At 45.7% G+C, this 18816-nt stretch overlaps 1 protein-coding gene across 1 annotated transcript in view; it reads right to left on the bottom strand.

Moving 5' to 3' along the window:
- Nucleotides 1-18816, bottom strand: part of EGFLAM (EGF like, fibronectin type III and laminin G domains) — a 178729-nt gene that overhangs the window by 33321 nt on the left and 126592 nt on the right. Inside the window, exons 11-15 of the mRNA XM_055325869.1 lie at nt 17762-17862; nt 15412-15556; nt 11940-12129; nt 3779-3904; nt 2179-2422 (exon numbers count right to left, since the gene is read on the bottom strand). Coding sequence (XP_055181844.1) covers nt 2179-2422; nt 3779-3904; nt 11940-12129; nt 15412-15556; nt 17762-17862 — 806 coding nt within the window. The remainder of the gene's footprint in view (nt 1-2178; nt 2423-3778; nt 3905-11939; nt 12130-15411; nt 15557-17761; nt 17863-18816) is intronic.

Genomic DNA, 18816 nt, shown 5'->3' with positions numbered 1-18816 from the left:
ATCAAGCTCGTAATGAATTTGACACCTTATCCTCTTCCTAAAGTTAAAATGATTTGGCCAATTCCACAACTTCCTTTGGCTTGGGCTTTCACTGAATGTTCTTCATCAAGTGCGAGGTCTTTGAAATGGTTTTCAAAATAAACATCTTGCAACGGGGCGCCTGAAACACCAGCGGTAATCACTGTCCTCAGGTTACACTGGAGAGGGAATGGGACAGGGGTGCTTTCTTTGTCCCTTAGACACTGAGCACTGGCTTCCTTTTCATCACAACCCATACAGAGAATCCTTTCTCCAGGTGCTTTCCTGCCAGGCAGGGAACAGTAACTCATGTTAAAAAAAATAAATAAAATTAAAACCACCCCTTGTCTCAAATAGGCACAGAATTACAAAGGAGAGAAATGCTGGACACCAAGGTCCTCTGTGGCTGTGCCCCACCCTGCAGTTGGAGCTGCCATTGTGGAGGTACAGGATGAGAGGCTGGGGGGATGGGGAGGGGGCAATCTGTCCAGGAGGAGGGATGATGAGCCCTGACCCTCCCCTCATGCTCTCTGTTCACTCCTTACCCAGGAGGAGGCCATCTGAAAACACAAGGTGATATTCAAGGTGTCTTCCCTTCTCCATTTGACTAACAGTTCTACATGAATTCCTCAGACTGTTTTGCATAATCATATGTAAATTGAGTCAATTAAAGACCAACCAAAGTTGTCTTGAGACCTAGGATGTTTTTGCATAACCAGAGGTACAAAAATGTTTGTCCATGCCCCAAGGTAGGAAGCACATCACTGATGTGCAGGAATTCAGCTACAGGACAAAAATGAACTGTCCTTTTTAAGAACTGTTGAAACCTAGGGTGCCTGGGTGGCTCAGTGGTTGAGCATCTGCCTTTGGCTCTGCCCGGGGTCCTGGGATCAAGTTCCACATCCGGCTCCCAACAGGAAGCCTGCTTCTCCCTCTGTCTATGTCTCTGTCTCTCTCTATGTGTCTCCCATGAATAAATTAAATGAAACATTAAAAAAAAAAAAGAACTGTTGAAAACTAATGCAGTAGGCATTTCCCATCAGCCATGAAAAATGACCAACAGTGAAGGGGTGATGTATGGTCCTAACATCTCTCCCGCACGCTCTTCCTAAAAATGACAGTCTAGCAGTATGAATTATGATTGAATGCAGCCCACAATTTCCTTTAAAACAACCAGCACCAACTCATTTCCTGCTGCGGGGCACCATCGAGTGAAACATGGTAGTGAGTTTCCAAAGAGAATTGGCCAAATGTGGGAACGAGGACCGTGTCTGCATTAGATTAATTGGCAGGGCCTCTGGCTTGAAGGTGAAATCCACCATGGGAGGAGGACAGTAAGGAGAGAGAGGCATAAACAAATAAGAACATCTGTACCAACCATCCACAGGCTCTGAGGGAACCATAAAAACAGTGACACACTGTATGGGAACCGTCGATCCGCTAAGTAAATTAATAGAACAAGCTAGATAACAGGAGGAAAGGTTTGATGACTCGCAGTCAGTTCTGCAGCTATGAGCAAGTACTTTCAGAAGTACCTATTCACTGCCACCCTATTGAAACTACTCATCACACAGCCTTCCTGAGCATAGGGGTCAGGGATGAGTCTCTGCGATGGGTGATTCCTTGTCATTCTCTTAAATGGAGAATGGTAGGAGACTTGCTAAATAACTGTTACCATCAAACAAACACTGCAAGGGGACAGTAAAAATGGAAAGTGAGGTCACCAGGGACCTCTGGAAATGTCCAAGGACATTTCTGTTCATTCAGTTTCTGTTAATACTTCTTTATTCGTCATCATGTGTTTGTTGAGTGCCCCACCAAGTGTTGCTCTGAGCAGGTGCTGATTAATTACAATTCATTGAGTTTCTCCCGATGGCACTGTGTGACCTCACGTCTGAAGCCAGCCCGTTGGCCATAGGCTGAAGCAGAGAATCACTACCTGCTATAGTAGTTATTTGAGAAAAGGAAATCTTGCCAGAAGGAAAGCATGATCCATAAGGAAGCACGTCATCTGCAAACACCAGGACAAATTTCAGGAAAGACAATTGGGGAAGGGAGACAGGAAGGGTGCAAGCTACTAGGACAAAGTTATGTTTATTCCAAAGTGACTGCTGTTTAGCTTTTGGGGTGAGGGGGTCCCCTAAAGGTCTTAGTGCTTACCTGAGAATACCGGTCCCAGAGCCACAGTCGAAGCGGAACTCCACGTGGCCCCCTGCCATGTTGATGGACAGGAAGTCTTTGCTGCCTGTGTCATAGCTGTACAGGAGGACGCCGTCACCCGAGTCCGGCTGAAATGTGATCTCAAACTCCGTAAAGGAAAGGTAATGCTGGGGTTCCAGGGGCCAGGGCATTGCAGCAAAGGATCTCAGGGACTCTCTGAATTGAGGAATGGTCAGGGTGAAAGCTGAGGAAAGAAGCATGTTATTAGAAATCCCTAATTATGGCAGAAATAGCCACGCTCTCTTCCTCCTGGGCACCGAGCTAAACTACGTCTCCCAGCGGCCCTCTGTTGGTTGGCTGGTGTAACCGAACTCCGGTCAGTGGAATGTGGGTCGGAGTATTATACAGCACTCCAGGTCTGACCCCTAAAACTCCCTTCCATCTTCCATGAGCCCTCTTGTCCCTCAACTGCTAGTGGAATGCAGGAAGCAAGGGGTGCCGATTCTAAGGTCCTGGCAGAGCCACTAGAAGGCGGGAGCCTGAATGACTACATTCCGAGGCCACCTCCCCGCTCCCCTACTGACCAGCAGTGATGCGTGATGTGAGCAAGGTTCAACCTTTATTATGTTAGGCTACAAAATATGACATGGTATGTTACAGCTTTGGCTTAGTGGAAATCATATGCCCTCTTTTAGGTAAAATAAGATTTGTTTGAGATTATATAGAGAGAGTATTAAAAAAAAAATTCTCCCAGGATGGTGTCTTAGGTCCAAATTTGAATCACTGGTAGAAAAGTTAAAACACGTGCAACTCGGCATGGTTTTCCAAAGTCTTTTAAATCTTTAAAACTTTCCATTATTCTATGTGTTTGTGTATGTATGTGTGTTTACAGGTATATATACACATGTTGGTATATAGATGTATTGCGACAAATGCAGACAGTATTGAGAAGTGGAATAATTCACTAGAACAGTATAAAGACAAAGAAACAAGACGACTTATGTCCCATCCCTTTGTTAATGATTCTGTGTATATCCTCCCAACCTATTCTCTGAAACTGTCAGATATTCTAAGGAGCAAGAGCTGCAAATGCTCCAAATTCAGTCTGGTACAGACCATACACATAGAAGCTTTCCAAGGTTATTTGAGGGCCAAGAAGAGCTGCACCCAAAGCCTGGCACAAGAGCATCCTAAAATGAATATATCTTTGGTTGGTTTGACACTTTGACACTCATAGACATTCCAAACTGATTTAAAAGAGGAGGGGTACCTGGGTGGCTCAGTTGGTTAAGCATCTGACCTCAGCTCAGGTCATGATCTCAGAGTCCTGGAATCCAGCTCTGCTTTGGGGCTCCCTGCTCAGCAGGGGGTCTGCTTCTCCTTCTGCCTCTGCCCCCCCCACTCATGAGTACATACGCTCTCTCTCTCTCAAATAAATAAATAAAATATTTTTTAAAATTCTCTCATGCCTCCCAGCAATGCATGAATTTTAGTCCCATAAAAATGTATGGGATTTTGCTAAAAGCACATTCATAAAAAATTACATCAACATGAATTAACAGTGCAGACAGAAATCACAATCAACTTGCTTCTTTCTCACCATCTTCACAGTGTCGCCCTTTAAATCCAAGGGGACAGAGGCAAATGTAGGAGTCGGCGTCGACTGCCATGCAGGTGCCACCATTGATACACGAGGCTTCGTCACAGAGTCCACTGCTGCATTCCCCTAAATACAGAACAGGAATTACAAAACCGATCCATCATGTGAGCCAGGCGATCATCAGGCGATCATCAGGCGATGATGCTGATCATGTCAACAGCTCAGAGCTCCGAATAAATGCAGTTCAGTTCCCACTCCTGTTAATTTGTACCCCTGCACAACTGCAAAAGAGCTTTCAGGATAAGTGGAACGTACCTTTCATTTTAATCTGATTTTGGCCTGTTCTTTATGAAGAGCCACAGAATCTTTAAAACATGGTGGAAACAATAAATCAAATACTAAATTGTTGGAGAGTTTTATGACCACTGACGAGGATCAATGAGTTGTTTCTGCTTTAATCCATCTCTCTCTCATTCCCACAAGAATGTGTTTCAATTTTTCCAACGTCAATATGGTATTTCTGTTAAAAGCGTTCTAGTTTGTATGGCCCCAATTACCCAATTATCATAAGTGCTGCCACCCTGTGGATTCAGAGCTGAGGCAATAAGGTAGGCACTGGTGCCATGTCTAACGTATCATCTGGCCTGAACTGTCCACTCTTTTGTCTGGGGCAGGGAGGGGAGGGGGGCTCCATAATATCTCAGCACGTGCCTTCCAGAATCCCTAGTTCTACCTTCAAAGTTACGATCTTATGGGAGACAGGAAGGTGGCCTGGAGCAGAAAGTAGTGAGAGATTCAACACCAAATGGGTTCATTCTCTTTACCAAACACGTATCAGAGGGGCCCATACAGAGTGTATTTTAACATTGTCAAGTTCATCAGATGAAGAGGAAACAAATGGAATTCTCCTATGTGGCTTTTCTTCTGTTCCTTTGGTCTTCTTTTTCTCTTTGTATATAAGAAATAGGAGGGCCACTACCTGGCCCAGAATAACATAGGTCAGTACAAAACACTTCTTCCCTGGATGGAGGCAAAGGGCACATCTCTGATTGAGGATTTGGCTCTGTGCCCTGCAGGCGGTGATGCTGTGCCCGCCTGAGCTAGAAGCCCACCCTCCACCCCTGGGACATGAAGCCCCCCCCCCCTTAGTCTGTGCTGTCATCTGGGCAGGGCAAGCCTCTTCACCTTTCCTCCTCTGCCCTCTGCGTGTGTGGAGCTGATGCAGTCTTTGCTTCTATGCTCAGCCTCACTGGGAAGAGGTGTGCACCCAGGCCAGGAGGCTGACCTCAGGGAACCACCCCGGGGTTCCACTCGAGCCCTTCTAGAAGGCTCGTGGCTACAGCCGAGGTGTGGGCTGGCCTCGGCAAATTCCAGCGGGGCTCTCGGAAGTTCAGGTGGAGTGAGGGGTCTGCAGCCACGGCCTGAGCACACGGCCAGCGTCCCAGCTCCGGGGCAGGCTCACCTAGACCCACGGGAGCTGAACCCACAGCCCCCCGCGCCCCACAGATCTCGGGGGCTGGGACTCCTCCCACAGGAGGACATGGGGTCTTCAGGTTATTTTAGATGCACATGGGAAAATATTACTTTATATATTTGTGTTGTGACTATATTTGAAGAGGTGAGAGTAGGGCGGGGGGGTGTTTCCTCGTGGAAGCGCGTCTGGGCCGATTCTGCAGCCGCGGTGCCCACGGGAGGAGGCAGGGAAAAGGGGACGAAATCCCAGGGGGAGGGCTCCTGGCCGGCAGGGTGGTAGCAGAGGAACGGGACAGAAAGTGGGGACACGGGGAAGGCAGAAATAGCCGGTTCCTTCTGGAAGGTGGAAGTGAGGTAGAAGCTAGCACAGCCTCAGGGGTCCTAGCTCGGCTGGGTGACAGCGGCGGGAAGTGGCTGCTCGGTGGCACAGGGCGGGCCTCGCTGGCTCCAGGCCTAAGCCTACGGGACGAGGAAACCTGCCCCGCTCAGCCCCCTGGCCCAGCCCCCTGCACACAGGTGGTGCAGCGGCAACACGGGGCGACCCTGACACGGGGTGACCCTGATGCCACCAATGGGGCCTCCTGAGAGAGGGCGGGGATAGGGCCTGGGGATAGGGCCCCGCGGAACTCCCAGGGAAGCAGTGGAGGGTGAGGAGCCAGCAGAGAAGACAAAGGGACAAGAGGCCCGAGGGCTTGGAGGACCAGGGCTGGTTGTGGGAGCTCAAAGAGGGGTGGGGTTAATGCTGCTGAGAAGCCCAGGGAGACAACCGGTGTTTTTTGTTGTTGTTGTTTTGTTTTGTTTTTAAGATTTTACTTATTTATTATTATTCATGAGAGACACACAGAGAGAGGCAAAGACACAGGCAGAGGGAGAATCAGGTTCCATGGGAGAAGCAGGTTCCATGCAGGAGCCCAACACGGGACTCGATCTCAGGACTCCAGGATCCCACCCTGGGTGGAAGGCAGGCGCTCAACCGCTGAGCCACCCAGGTGTCCCAAGCTGCGGGTTTTGTAAAGAGATGCCATGCATGGTTTTAGGAGAGCTATTTTGCTGTCAGTGGAAGGCAGAAGCCCCACTACAGGAATTCACACGGGGGCCTGCTAGAGTTGGGTCTAGAAAGAGCAGAGCAAGCTTTCCAAGCTGGAAGGGTAGCAGGACTGTGTGAAGGGCAGCAGTGGTTGGTGGGGGGGGTGTGGTTAGGGGGTACCTGAGGCAAGTGTGAATAGGCCAGATTGTGTGTGGGGGGTGTCCATGAAGTTAGGTGGGAAACACATTCATCTTTATTTTCCCTCACTTCCAATTAGAACTGAGTGTTTCCTTCAGCAGCAAACCTCTAAGGACTAGCAGTTCTTGTGGCCTGTGAGCAATAGACCCAAGTAACTGTCACATCACATTCCATTTGTTGCAGATATCTCAAAATGTCTGTTTATGCTAATTACTACCTTGAAACCACGGTAGCTATTGCACTCACCATTAAATAATCCTGTTCTTTAATGCTTTATAAAGAAACCCAGACATAACTACAAGAACAAACTTAAAAACATTGTAAGCTTTATTTCAAATTGTGTTTCCTATCACGGATCTTACTCTCTGCATTTAAAAACATTCATTTTGAGGGGTGCCTGGCTGGCTCAGTTGGTGGGACATGTGATTCTTGATCTCAGGATCAAGTCTGAGCCCCATGGTGGGTGGAGAGATTACTTAAAAATAAAATCTTAGGATGTCTGAGTGGCTTAGTGGGTTAAGCATCCAACTCTTGATTTTGGCTCATGTCATGATCTCAGGGTCATGAGATGGAGCCCTGAGTTGGGCTCTGCAATGGGGGCATAGAGCCTGCTTAGGATTCTCTCTCTCCCTCTGTCCAACCCCCTGGCTGTGGTCTCTCTCAAAACAAAACAAAACAAAACAAAAACCTCAAAAAAATAATAAAAACATCATTCTTAGAAGAGTTTGTTGGCTTCATCAGATTGCCAGAGAAATTCATGGCACACAAAAGGTTAAGAACCCTTGGGTTACTGAAGTGATAATCCTGGTAGCAAGGTCCAGGGATATAGGGAAGGATGGGTGCAGAGTGGAGATTAAAAGGTTAGTTTTAGAAAGCAGGAAAACTTTCAACTCTGAAAATGGGAGAAAAGAAGCTGGTTTGCAAGGTCATGTGCCTAGCGCACTGGCCCGAGACCTCATCAATATAGAAAATAACTTTTGTTGACACTGAACCTACCAGATGCCAACTTGTGTTTATACAAGACAATGAAGTGAGGTCAGGAGAGAAGTGAAGCTGGAATATCATGGGGTGAAATATATCCAGGACATGTGGACAGTGAGGAACCTTGTCTCCCAATCCATAACTGAGGCCTTTCTGTTTCCCCTTCTGAGGATCTGTCAACTCAGTCCACACCGCTGCTACCTGGAGCAAACCACCATTCTCTGATCTCGACTATCGTCCTGGCCTCCCAGCCAATTTACATGTGCATCCTGAATGCTGCTTCCAATAAGCTGTCCACGGCCAGAGGGATCTTTTCAAAACACAGACTACATCATAGTACCCACCTCCCCCTTAGACTCCCACTGGGACAAGCCATTTCCTCTGCCCGGAATGTTCTTCCCTCTCTTATCTGCCTTAAAAGAAAAATGCTTCAGATAGCAACTTCACATTATATCCTCGGAATGCCTTCCCGGACCTCCAGCTCAGAAAATTCCCTTTAACACACTGTTATTGTGCTGTCACTTCTCCTTTGTAACACTTACACCAAATTGTGATTTTACATTTACTTGTGTGATTGTTTGATCAATTTGGTCTCTTCTTGGGGCAGCTACAGGAGGGCTGAGCCAGGGATCTTGTCTTTCTTATTCATTACTTTATCCCCAGCACCCAGCATCATGATTGACATTAAGCAGATGCTTAAAGAAGTACCTTGGGGCACCTGGGTGGCTCAGTGGTTGAGCTTCTGCCTTTGGCTCAGGGCGTGATCCCGAGGTCCCAAGATCGAGTCCCACATCGAGTCCCGCATCGGGCTCCCCGCAGGGAGTCTGCTTCTCCCTCTGCCTATGTCTCTGCCTCTCTCTCCATGTTTCTCATGAATAAATAAAAATAAATCTTTTTTTTTTTAAAGAAGTATCTTGAGGGAAAGAATGACTGAAAGTGATAAGCCCATGGTGAGACCCATGGACACCTCAGACCTCCCGACTCTCACATAATTTAGGAACCTGGCTTTGTCATATTAACCCAGAGGGATGTGAAGATCCAAGACAGGATCGGAAAAAAGAGGTGTGCTGCTGGCTTAGGTTTGAGAATGTGGGTGGGAATGATAACAGAAAAGTCTAGGCCAGAGCATGCAAAGTTTTGTTGAGATTGCTGACTAGTCTAGAATATGAGTTTATAGAGAGGCCAATCACTAGGAATAATCTAATAAAGGAGAGGATGTGGAAGGCTTGAGGAATGAAAGGCCCTTCCGAGGAGTGGTGGCAGGCTGAGGGGAGGCAGGGAGGAGGACAGAGAAAACGCTGTGGTTGCCTACAGCAGTGCCAAGTCAGAGGGCCCAGACAGAGGAACCATGGCTCTGCTACTATCATTACCTTCTTCTGGAAGCCTGCATCTCTACCAGGAAGTCACTGCTGTTTGTAGGAGCCCGTCTTCCCCACGGTGGCATTGCATTTAATTTAAAAGCACTTGAATTTCTGAAGGACTGACACAGAGGAAGGCTAGTATGGAGGCTGAGGGAGAACAGCAGCCCTTTCTAGTATGCCAGGGTGAAAAATGGGGAAAAAAATGAAAAAAAGGCAAAGTGACTGATGCCTGCCATTAAGGTTCCTTAGAGGGCTCCTAGTCATCAAATAATCCAAGAATTGCTTCAGGGGAGCCCAGAGCCAGCAAGGTGGGCCTGCCTCGTGCCATCTGCGCAATGGATGGAGAGGCTGGTTTCATACCATGTGAGGATTTTAAAACGCTGCCAGAAATTGGTCCTTGCTCAACTTCACAATGTCTTAACTACCTGTCAGAGGTTACCATGCAGCCTCGAGACTATAGATCTGTCCTTCGGGGCTGTTTCCCTGTTAGGTCAATGAAGAGAAAAAAAAAAAAAGAACTTATATTCTGCTTGATGGGTAGAGTCAGAATGAGAATAATAATATTAATAACAAGAAATATTTACAACATGTTTGCTATGTGTAAGGTTTTATTCTTAGTACTTTATATCCACCACAACTCCTCTGAACAAAGTAATCTGATGAGGAAGTTACTAAACAAATTCATAGGTTGAAGCCTTAACCCCCAATATGACTGTATTTGGAGACAGGGCCTTTGAGAAGGTAATTAAGGTTAAATGAAGTCTTAAGGGTGGGACCTAATCCAATCTGACCAGTGACCTTATAAGAAGAGGGAGACATCAGGGATATAGGCACAGACAAAAGGCCACCTGAGGACACAGTGAAAGGATGGCTATCTACAAGCCAAGGAGGAAGGCCTTGGGAGAAACCAAACCTGGAGTTCCAGCTTCCAGAACTGTGAAAAATAATATTCTTAAAACTACCCAATCTGTGGTATTTTGTTGTGGCAGCCCTAATAGATTAAAATGATCACTGAATCAATCTTAGAATTATCTATCTGCTTTCAGTGATGGAATAAATGTCTTTATTGCTTTAAAAACAATCCTAGTCTTTCAAAAAAAAATATGCTGGAACAACTGGACATCCACATGCAAAAAAGAAAAAAATCTAGACGCAGACCTTACACCCTTTGCAAAAGTTAACTCAAATAAATAGATCACAGACCTAAATGTGAAACACAAAACTATGAAACTTCTAGAAGGTAGTGTGGATAAAAACCTAGAAGACCTTAGGTAAGGCAATGACTTTTCTGAGACAACACCCAAGGCACAACCCTTGAAAGAAATAAAATAGCTCAATTTCATTAAAATTAAACATTTCTAATCTATGAAAGGCAATTCTCAAGGGAATGAAAGGATAAGCCACAGACTGGGAGAAAATATTTGTAAAAGATACATCGGATAAAGGACTATTGTCCTATATATATATATATATATATATATATATATATGACAATATATTTTTTTTCTTAAAGTTGAACCATAAGAAAACAAACAATCTGATTTTAAAAATGGGCTAAAGACCTTGACATACTTCAGCAAAAAAAATATACAGATGGTAAATAAATACATGAAAAGAGGCCCTACATAGTATGTCATTAAGGGAATATAAATCACAACAATGAGATACCACTACACATCTGTTAGAATCCAGAACTCTGACAGCACCAAATGCCAACCAAAGTGTGGAGAAACAGGGACCCTCAAGCATTCCAGGTGGGAATGCAAAATGGTACAGCTACTCTGGAAGACAGTTTGGCAGTTCCTCACAAAGCTAAACATACTCTTACTATGTGATCCAACAGTCACTCTCCTTGTTGGTATTTACCCAAAGAAGTTGAAAATTCATGTCCACCCAAAAAACCTGCACACTGATGTTTATAGCAGTTCTAGTCCTAATTGCCAAAACTTGGAGGCAACCAAGATGCCCTTCAGTAAGCATGATAGACATGCCAGCAGTATATATAGATGATGGAATATCACCCAGCACCAAGAAGAAATGAGCCATCAAGCCATGAAAATGCGTGAATGAAACTTGGATGTAGGTCACCAACTGAAAGAATCCAATCTGAGAACACTACTTACTATATGACTCCAACTACATGACATTCTGGAAAAGGCAAAATCATAGAGAATATTAAAAAAGTAGTGGTTGCCAGAGGTTGGGGGTGGGGAGAGAGGAGAAGGAAAAATGAGCAGAGCACAGAGGGTTTTTAGAAGAGCAAAACCATTCTGTATGACACCGTAATGATGGATAGATGTTACTGGTTTGTCCAAACCCATAGAATGCACAACGCCATTAGTGAACCATAATAGGAACTGTGGACTTTGGGTGATAGTGATGAGTCGGTGCAGGTTCATCAGTTGTAACAAAATACCACCCCAGTGGCATGCTGGTAACAGGGGAGGCTGTGCATGTGGGAGCAGGGGGGATATGGGAAAACTCCGTACCTTTCCCTCAATTTTTTTGTGAACCTTAAACTGCTGAAAAAATAAAGTCTCAATAAGAAACAAAATAGAAAAAAAAAGTCCTAGCTCTGTCTGCTCTTTTGGATAGTTCTATTTGATTTTTACAAGCTCCAGTTTCTTCATATTTTATACATGAAGAAATAATAATAATCGCTACTTCCGAGAGCTAGTGCAAGGAATTAAGGGAGGGCACAGGAGAAAGTGTTGGACACAGTGGCTAAAAATTAGAACTTGGCCATTCCTCTTGGAAGCAGAGAGCCTGTGAATGCTCTTCTTACATTACTGTGTTAGCTTTTCTGCTAGACCACGTGAGGAAGGGTGAATTGCTTGTTGCTTTGTCGGATAAGACCGTGCCATGCTTCATGAAGAAGGCCAAGGGCAGCAGGACACAACCAAGGGTTTGGTGCGCGATATTGTTTACCATGCCTTGCTCTTCAGGCTCAGGTCATCATGTCTGCAAAGCACCAACCTCACCGCTTGGGCCCACCTCCCTCCTGAAGTTCTGCATTAACCCAGTGGCCTAGGGTTACAGTCCATGACACTGCTCACCTCCCTTGCCCACACCAGAAAGGCAATCCCACAAGAGTACCCTGGCCCACTGGGCAACCACTTACCCACGTCGGCCCCACTGAATGCTCTTCCCAGGGGCCAGGGCCTCATGTCGATTCTCTTCCCATTAATGGTGAGCGACTGCACACAGCCTTGAAAGCCTCTGTTTGTTCCTGTTGATCTGACCAACCAGTATGCATTGGGAGCCCCACCAAGATAAAGGGGCGTGCTGAAGGTAACTTTACTGTACTGGCCCTTTAAGAAAGATGAAAACCGTAACTCACTAACCAAAATCAAAAGCCAAAACACAGCAGATTTTAATGAGGGACATGGTTAAGATGCACTTTACAGCCCCACTGCCTTCTTCCATCTGTGTTTATGTTTACAACATTGCCCTACTGGAAGAGTAAACCCACAGTTACCGTAGGAAACCCAGTGAGGGCTGTGTTTGGAGAAGGAATGGTTTTGAAACGCCTAGAAGGGAAAGGAAGGTAGGTCAGAGCCAAGAGCAACTCAACAGGCAGGGCACCGTGCTGGGCATCCAAAAAAAACTTTCTCTTTCCAGTCCTGACACCAACTTACTGTGTACCTTGGATGAATCATAGGGCTCTTGTGTGTCTCAAAAGGTGATAATGCTAATTTTGTATATATGTGCGCTAACACTTACCTTTCACTCTCCTAGTCGCCTTCATACTAGGTCCTGCGAGAAATACTGTGTTTGGGGGTGGGGGGCAGGATGGTCACACAGTGTTGCAAAATATTTTGAAATTTGCTCATGGATACAACTTGTGTGTATGTGTGTGTATCTACAGGTAGGTAGGGACATTTCTAATCTTAGGGAAAACCACAATATGGATTGCAGGTTTTAAGGTTACAAAATACAGACTTGAACATTAGGTGGAACAAAATTAAGGTGACTGGTCATGTGTTGTTGTTGTTGTTGTTGTTTTTTATTACAGAAATACTGCATTCATTTGGATTAAAGGGGACTGGGGGAAAAGCATGGCGCCAGAATTTATAAAAAGTCTGGAATGTAAGCCACTAAAATGTAATCTGTATCTTTTATACTTTTGTTGCCAACAAATAGAATGTCTAATCATTACTTTATCTTTTCTAATGAATAGGTAAGAATCATTTATAAATAATAGATTGAATATGAGCTGGGCAGCTTTAAAGTGCTTACAGGGGATTTTAAGGATTGTTTGCCAGCCACTGGGCATACTGCTTTCGTTACATGAATTGAGCGCCTTGTCCTCAGAATTCACTGCTGGATCATCTCCCCTCTGTTCCCTGATCCAGGACCACAGCAAGGGCCTGACAACCCAATCCTTTTTTCCTTTCCTGGACCATTATGTGCATCATAGGGGTAGGTGGTTCCTCTGAGCATCCCTTACAACATCCCAGACAATAGTCTGGTAAAGCCTGGCCTCTACTGTCCTCTGACGAGGGTTGCTCTGGGTTCTGGAACCTACTTTACCTGCTATGCAAAGAATGAGAAGTGCCTTGGAGTTTGCCTTCCCCCAGGACTGCACTTAACAGTTTTTGATGGGTGCCGAAGTGTGAAAGTCCAGTTCCCTTGCTTTGGGTTGGGATCACTCTGAGGTGTAACTTATACTGCAGTTTCCCTACAGAATCAGGCTGAAGCCAGACCCTGAAAAACTTTGTAAACCATTATTTAAGAATCAGAATCACTATCTCCCAAGACAGTTTACTAAACATTCCACAGCCGCTGTTCTGTGTATATGGCTCGCTAGCAAGTCCTGGTAGTAGAGAGGCAAATGTTGTCCTGGGAATCCATAAAATCATATGCCTCTTGCAATCAATTCTTATATTCATTAAAAGTATTGATCCTTAGGATTGGAAAAGATACAAAAACTCATGGAGTCCAAGCTCTCATTGACTTCCCTACCAAAAGGTTTTGGTAACATGCTTTTTGAACACCCCCAAGGACAGGGAACCATCTCCTGAGATAGAGATAGTTTATTGCACGTTTGTACACCTTTGTATGACTAAGTGGAGTTAAAATTACTTTCTTAGGCTCCCCCCATTCAACTTCACCTTGATGGTCCACAGAGTAAGTCCTTCTTCCATAAAACTCTCTTTCTGAGTCTATGATAAAAAGACATCATCCACACCTTCATCTTCTTTTCTTTCTTCCAAACTAAACAATGCTCCTTCTATCAACCATTCTAAGGATTTCAAGTCGGTTTCCTGTTTCAATGACTGCTGTCTAAACATGCTGCAATTTGTCTGTGGTCCTCTTAGGGTGCATTCACAGATCTGAATGCAAGCCTCTTAGAGGATCTGAGTTGCCATTAGAACACTGGAAGCTATATACAGAGCTACCACAATATAATAGGATTATCACCTCCATTTTTCTAGATGCGAGGCCTCTATTAATGCAACTTACAATTTCTTTAGCTTGTTGTTACCACATGGCTCTGCTTATTAACCTCTATCGAATTTCCTTGCTTTAAACCATAAGACATTTTCACATGTATTGCTTCTATTACAGCTTCTCCATCCTATATTCACCATCAGTTTTTGGGATCCAAGTTCAAAGCTTCTTTATTCCTATCAAATTTAATTATATTAGGGCTATTGTTCTGGCATTTATGTGGTTCTATAGTTCATTTATCCTGTCTTTTTTTCCTTAGAAATACATGTACATATGCATAAGTGACCTCCCTGGATTCATATTCACTACATTTGGATTCTTGTTCCTTTGAAACCACTGGGGCCCAACTGGGAATCAACAAGCCATGGCCCTTTGTGAGACATGTCTTGTCAATAAAACATAGTGAAAAGTCCAGGTAGGGAGGAAGCCACACACATACACACAAAGGCTTTCTTCCTACATTTTTTCCTCAGAGAATACAGACACCTGCCTGATTATAATTACAGACTCGGTTCCTTGGCAGCTTGCTAATCCAAACTGTTGTTCTAAACGTGGACCTAAAATTGCCTAGAGCATGACCAATATGTGAATACCTAGATGGTTTACTGAGTAGCCCACCAGTTAAATTGTCTTGCCGCTTCCTATAATCATGGCTCCCCAAAATGGTAGATGAAAGGATCATTCCTGCATATTCAACCAAATGAACTTTTTGGGACTATTTTCTAAAGCCATAATTGCAACACCCCTGCCGTAAAAGCAAGCTTTGTGTTTGGCACTAATAATGGCTTCTATTCTTACAATACAGGCCTTCTTCTAGCCCCGACTTCGATGTCCTGTGGAAAAAAGAACATGCCCCTGAGCACAAGGCCAAGTGCATGTTTCTGTGCACACCCCTTCCCCTCCTCTCCCAATGATGATGCTTGCAAATTTGATTCTTCTCATGTAGCTGTGGATGGATGTGTGCCCTGAAAGCCCACCCGGAATGCTAAAATCCAGCAGGGGCACCTCAGAGCTTGGTTGCCTGGGTTCACCATGAAAACCAGCCCAACCCAGTGGAGCTCAAGCCCTACAGGTCTGTCCTGTGTGGGGGCTGCTGATGGTGCATGGGGGGGTGGGCCGGGCGAGGGGCTGGCACTCACCTGGGACTTGCCAGTCACTGGGGTGCCGTTGTTCAGCTGCAGCAGCCCATTCAGCCCATCTCTGTAGAGCAACACCGTGTGCCAGGCCCCTAGTCGGATTTTGGTTTCACTTATGAGGATGGCAACCCCGGTTCCACAGTTAAACCTGTGGGGAGGAAAGGAAGGAAAAGGAGGAAAAGGCTCAACCAGCTCATCGTGTTTTCAGACCCTGCGGACACCACTTCTGGGGTGATGGCTTCTTTGAGAGCCAATCTGTTCAGTTATGTTTATGAATATCAAGAGCTGCGTTTATGAATATCGAGAACTGTTTAAATCTCTACATGAAAGAGCTGGACACCTGCTCTCTGGGCCAATCTCAGTCTAGTTTTCTTTAATTTTGCCTATAGACCCTTCAAATGTGGAGATGTGGGGTCTTCTTCAACCTGATTTTCATCTATCTATCTATCTATCTATCTATCTATCTATCTATCTATCACCTAGAGAGAAGGGGGAGACAAAGGTAGAAGTAGAAGCAGGCTCCTTGCAGGGAACCTGATGTGGGACTTGATTCCAGGACCCCTGGGATCACAACCTGAGCCGAAGGTAGATGCTCAGCTACTGAGCCACACAGATGCCCCTCAACCTGATTTTCTCTGAAGCTTCAAAAACGATGGGCAACTAATATTTCCCCCAACCTCGGCCTTCTCTGTGACTGCCAGATGCTTCAAGTGGATCCAAGGTACAGTGAATTGAGAACTTGAGTCATTCTGCTTCCAGGTATTTCTCTGGGGACTTCCCCCAACTCGCAAATGACAGGCTCAGCTATATTAATAACACGTAAAAAACACAAGTCTTCACACTCATTCTGGCAAGCTGGCTGGCACTGCCATCCGTGTTCAGCTGAGCCCAAAGGCAGGTGTGGTTTCCACAGGAGGCCCCAACTTGGGGGGCAGGTGTGAGCGGAGGGGGAACATTCGCAGACGATTGCTTTATTCTTGGTTTTGGTTTTGTTTTGTTTTGTTTTTCCTCCAACTTCCCTATGGCGCAGGGTACCCACTAGTCACTAGTCATGCCTTACATCTAGAACTCTGACCTTTTCTGGTCAACTTCCAGACAGACACCCTGCCACTTCCGCATAGGTCCTGAGATCGCCAGCGGGGAAAGACACACACCCAGGACTTGTGCTAACTACAGCTCCTTCTCGTGGATTCTGTGTCTCCAGGATCGCCGGTGGAGAGGGATGGAGTAGGGAGGTGTTGCAGAGTAGCTTATATAGAGGGGGATACAGAATCACCCCATAGGAGTTGTGGAGCTGGAGAGTGGCTCCCAGCAAAAGAGTGCCCAAGCTACTGTGAGTCTCTCAGATCCTCCGAGTGTGAGAACCACTGCCCAAGACCCTGGCCCAGCATCAAAGGCCCATGAATCAAGGCATTTAGCAAAGGATGGCGGACCACTGTCTGCCCCAAGTGGGATGTCCAACAGTCTTCTCCAGCTTAACCTAAAGTAATTTTTGTGCTGGAATCATCCGAAGACGATCAGGTTAATGCTTACTGAGTGCTTGCTATGGGCTGGGCACCACTCTAAGCACATTTATGTATTAAATCATTGCATCCTCACAAGGCTCCTGGGAGGAAATGCTGGCTCAGAGAGGTTACGTCACTTGCAGGTCAGGCTGCAGAGGAATGGTGCCATCAGGACCTTAACCAGTGCACTAGGGACAAAGACAAGGTTGATCCTCATTGGTCATTCTCCAAGAGGGGCTATGGACACCTCCACAAGGATCGTTAAAACACTCACGCCTCCACAAAATTCCGTCCCCAGAAAACTGCACACAAACTAAAGGCAGCTTGTAAGGTATCTTGGGAGAGAAAAGACCAGGGCTGAGGAGGAGTGCCAGCCTGCCATGGCCCAGGGGGAAGACAAGGATGGGCTTTAAGCCTCTGGGAACCCTCAGGAGGTTGTCGGCCCCTTTTTGCTCTCCATGGCTGTCAGTCCTATTTGCCATAAGAGACAAGATCACAGCCTCCTTCCCATCACATCTACTCAAGCCCCAAGAGCAAAGGGACTGGATGGCTTTGGCTCACTGGTACATTCACAGAACCTACAATAGTGCCTGATACACTGCAGGTGCTCAAGAAACATTTCCTGTTGATTGAATGGATGGTTAATTACAAGATCCCAAAACTCAAGTTTCAAGGGCAACTCGCAATCCTGATATAACACTATTTAATAAACAGCTCCATGGTCACCTTAAAATACACCATTCCTTTATCTACAAGAATCCATCCCATTTATGTCTTACTCACACTGTAAAAATGTAAACACAATGTAGGATGGTATTAAAATTCCATAAGGTTTTGGTGGGAGTTACCTGAATTGGAGTGAGCGTCGGATAATGGCCAGAGACATGAAGTCGCCCCTCCCGTATTCATTCTCTCCACAGTAGAGCAATAAGCCATCCTCTGCCTCTGCCTATTGTATAAACAAAAGCCACATGGACAGTGAGCATCACCTGGAAACACTCATGACTATGCAACACGAGCATTCTCTCTGTGGTCCTATTTACAAAGGGGCAAGCACATGGATTCCAATTAATTCCCAGGTACCAATTCTCATTTCCTTTCCCCTAAACAAATGGCAGTGATAAACACAGTGTGAGGAATGGCAGGCAGGTTAGAGAAAGCTGGCTCTGCCTTTGGCCTGCTCTTCCCTTGGCTTCATGGGTCCACCAGCAGAGCCTCAGGAAAACCATGTGCACAGAGACCACAGTCACAGAGGAGCTGTTTGTGTGTCCATCGAATTCTATTTTCACCAAAGAGCATTCTTTTTTTTTTTTTTTAACTCTTTTTATTCCCCTCCCTCTGGAGAAGCATGCAAATTTGCTCCTTTCCTTCAGTTAGGACAATAAAATACCCGACCCTACTGATAGACTGACTAGTCTGGTCTTCACCCATATGTTGGCTGCCCTAGACTGGGACAGATCAGCTTTTGGACACTCAACACTGTGACCATGACCTCAAGGGGACTCGCTTCCAGATCTTCAAACCTCGTGGTATTGTCTGAGATGCCCAAAGTAAAGCTGAAGTCATTGACTGAATTCTGATTTGCAGTTGACTCAGATCAGAGAGCATCCACTGGGCCCTCACTACGTGCCAGCGTGGTTTATAGCAATCTATTTGTTCAGTTACAGTCATAGCAAGGAGGGCAGCCATTTGAGTTCCCTTTAAGAGGGATTTTGGGATGGGGAAGGCATTATGCCTCTGAGATTCTGGTCCGTGAGGAATCACAATGGTGAGGTGCAGGGCTGGGCCTACATGCTCTCACTGGCCAGCCAGCCATTTCCATCATTCAGTAGTGAACAGAACCCACCCTCCACTCACTGGCACCCTCGAATGTGTGAATGCGCCCACCATTCTTATTATCCTG

This window comes from Nyctereutes procyonoides, unplaced genomic scaffold (assembly GCF_905146905.1).
Source record: "Nyctereutes procyonoides isolate TBG_1078 unplaced genomic scaffold, NYPRO_anot_genome, whole genome shotgun sequence".
NCBI lineage: Eukaryota > Metazoa > Chordata > Mammalia > Carnivora > Canidae > Nyctereutes > Nyctereutes procyonoides.
Note: the sequence above shows the minus strand (reverse complement) of the source record. Positions and strands in the feature narration are given on the sequence as shown.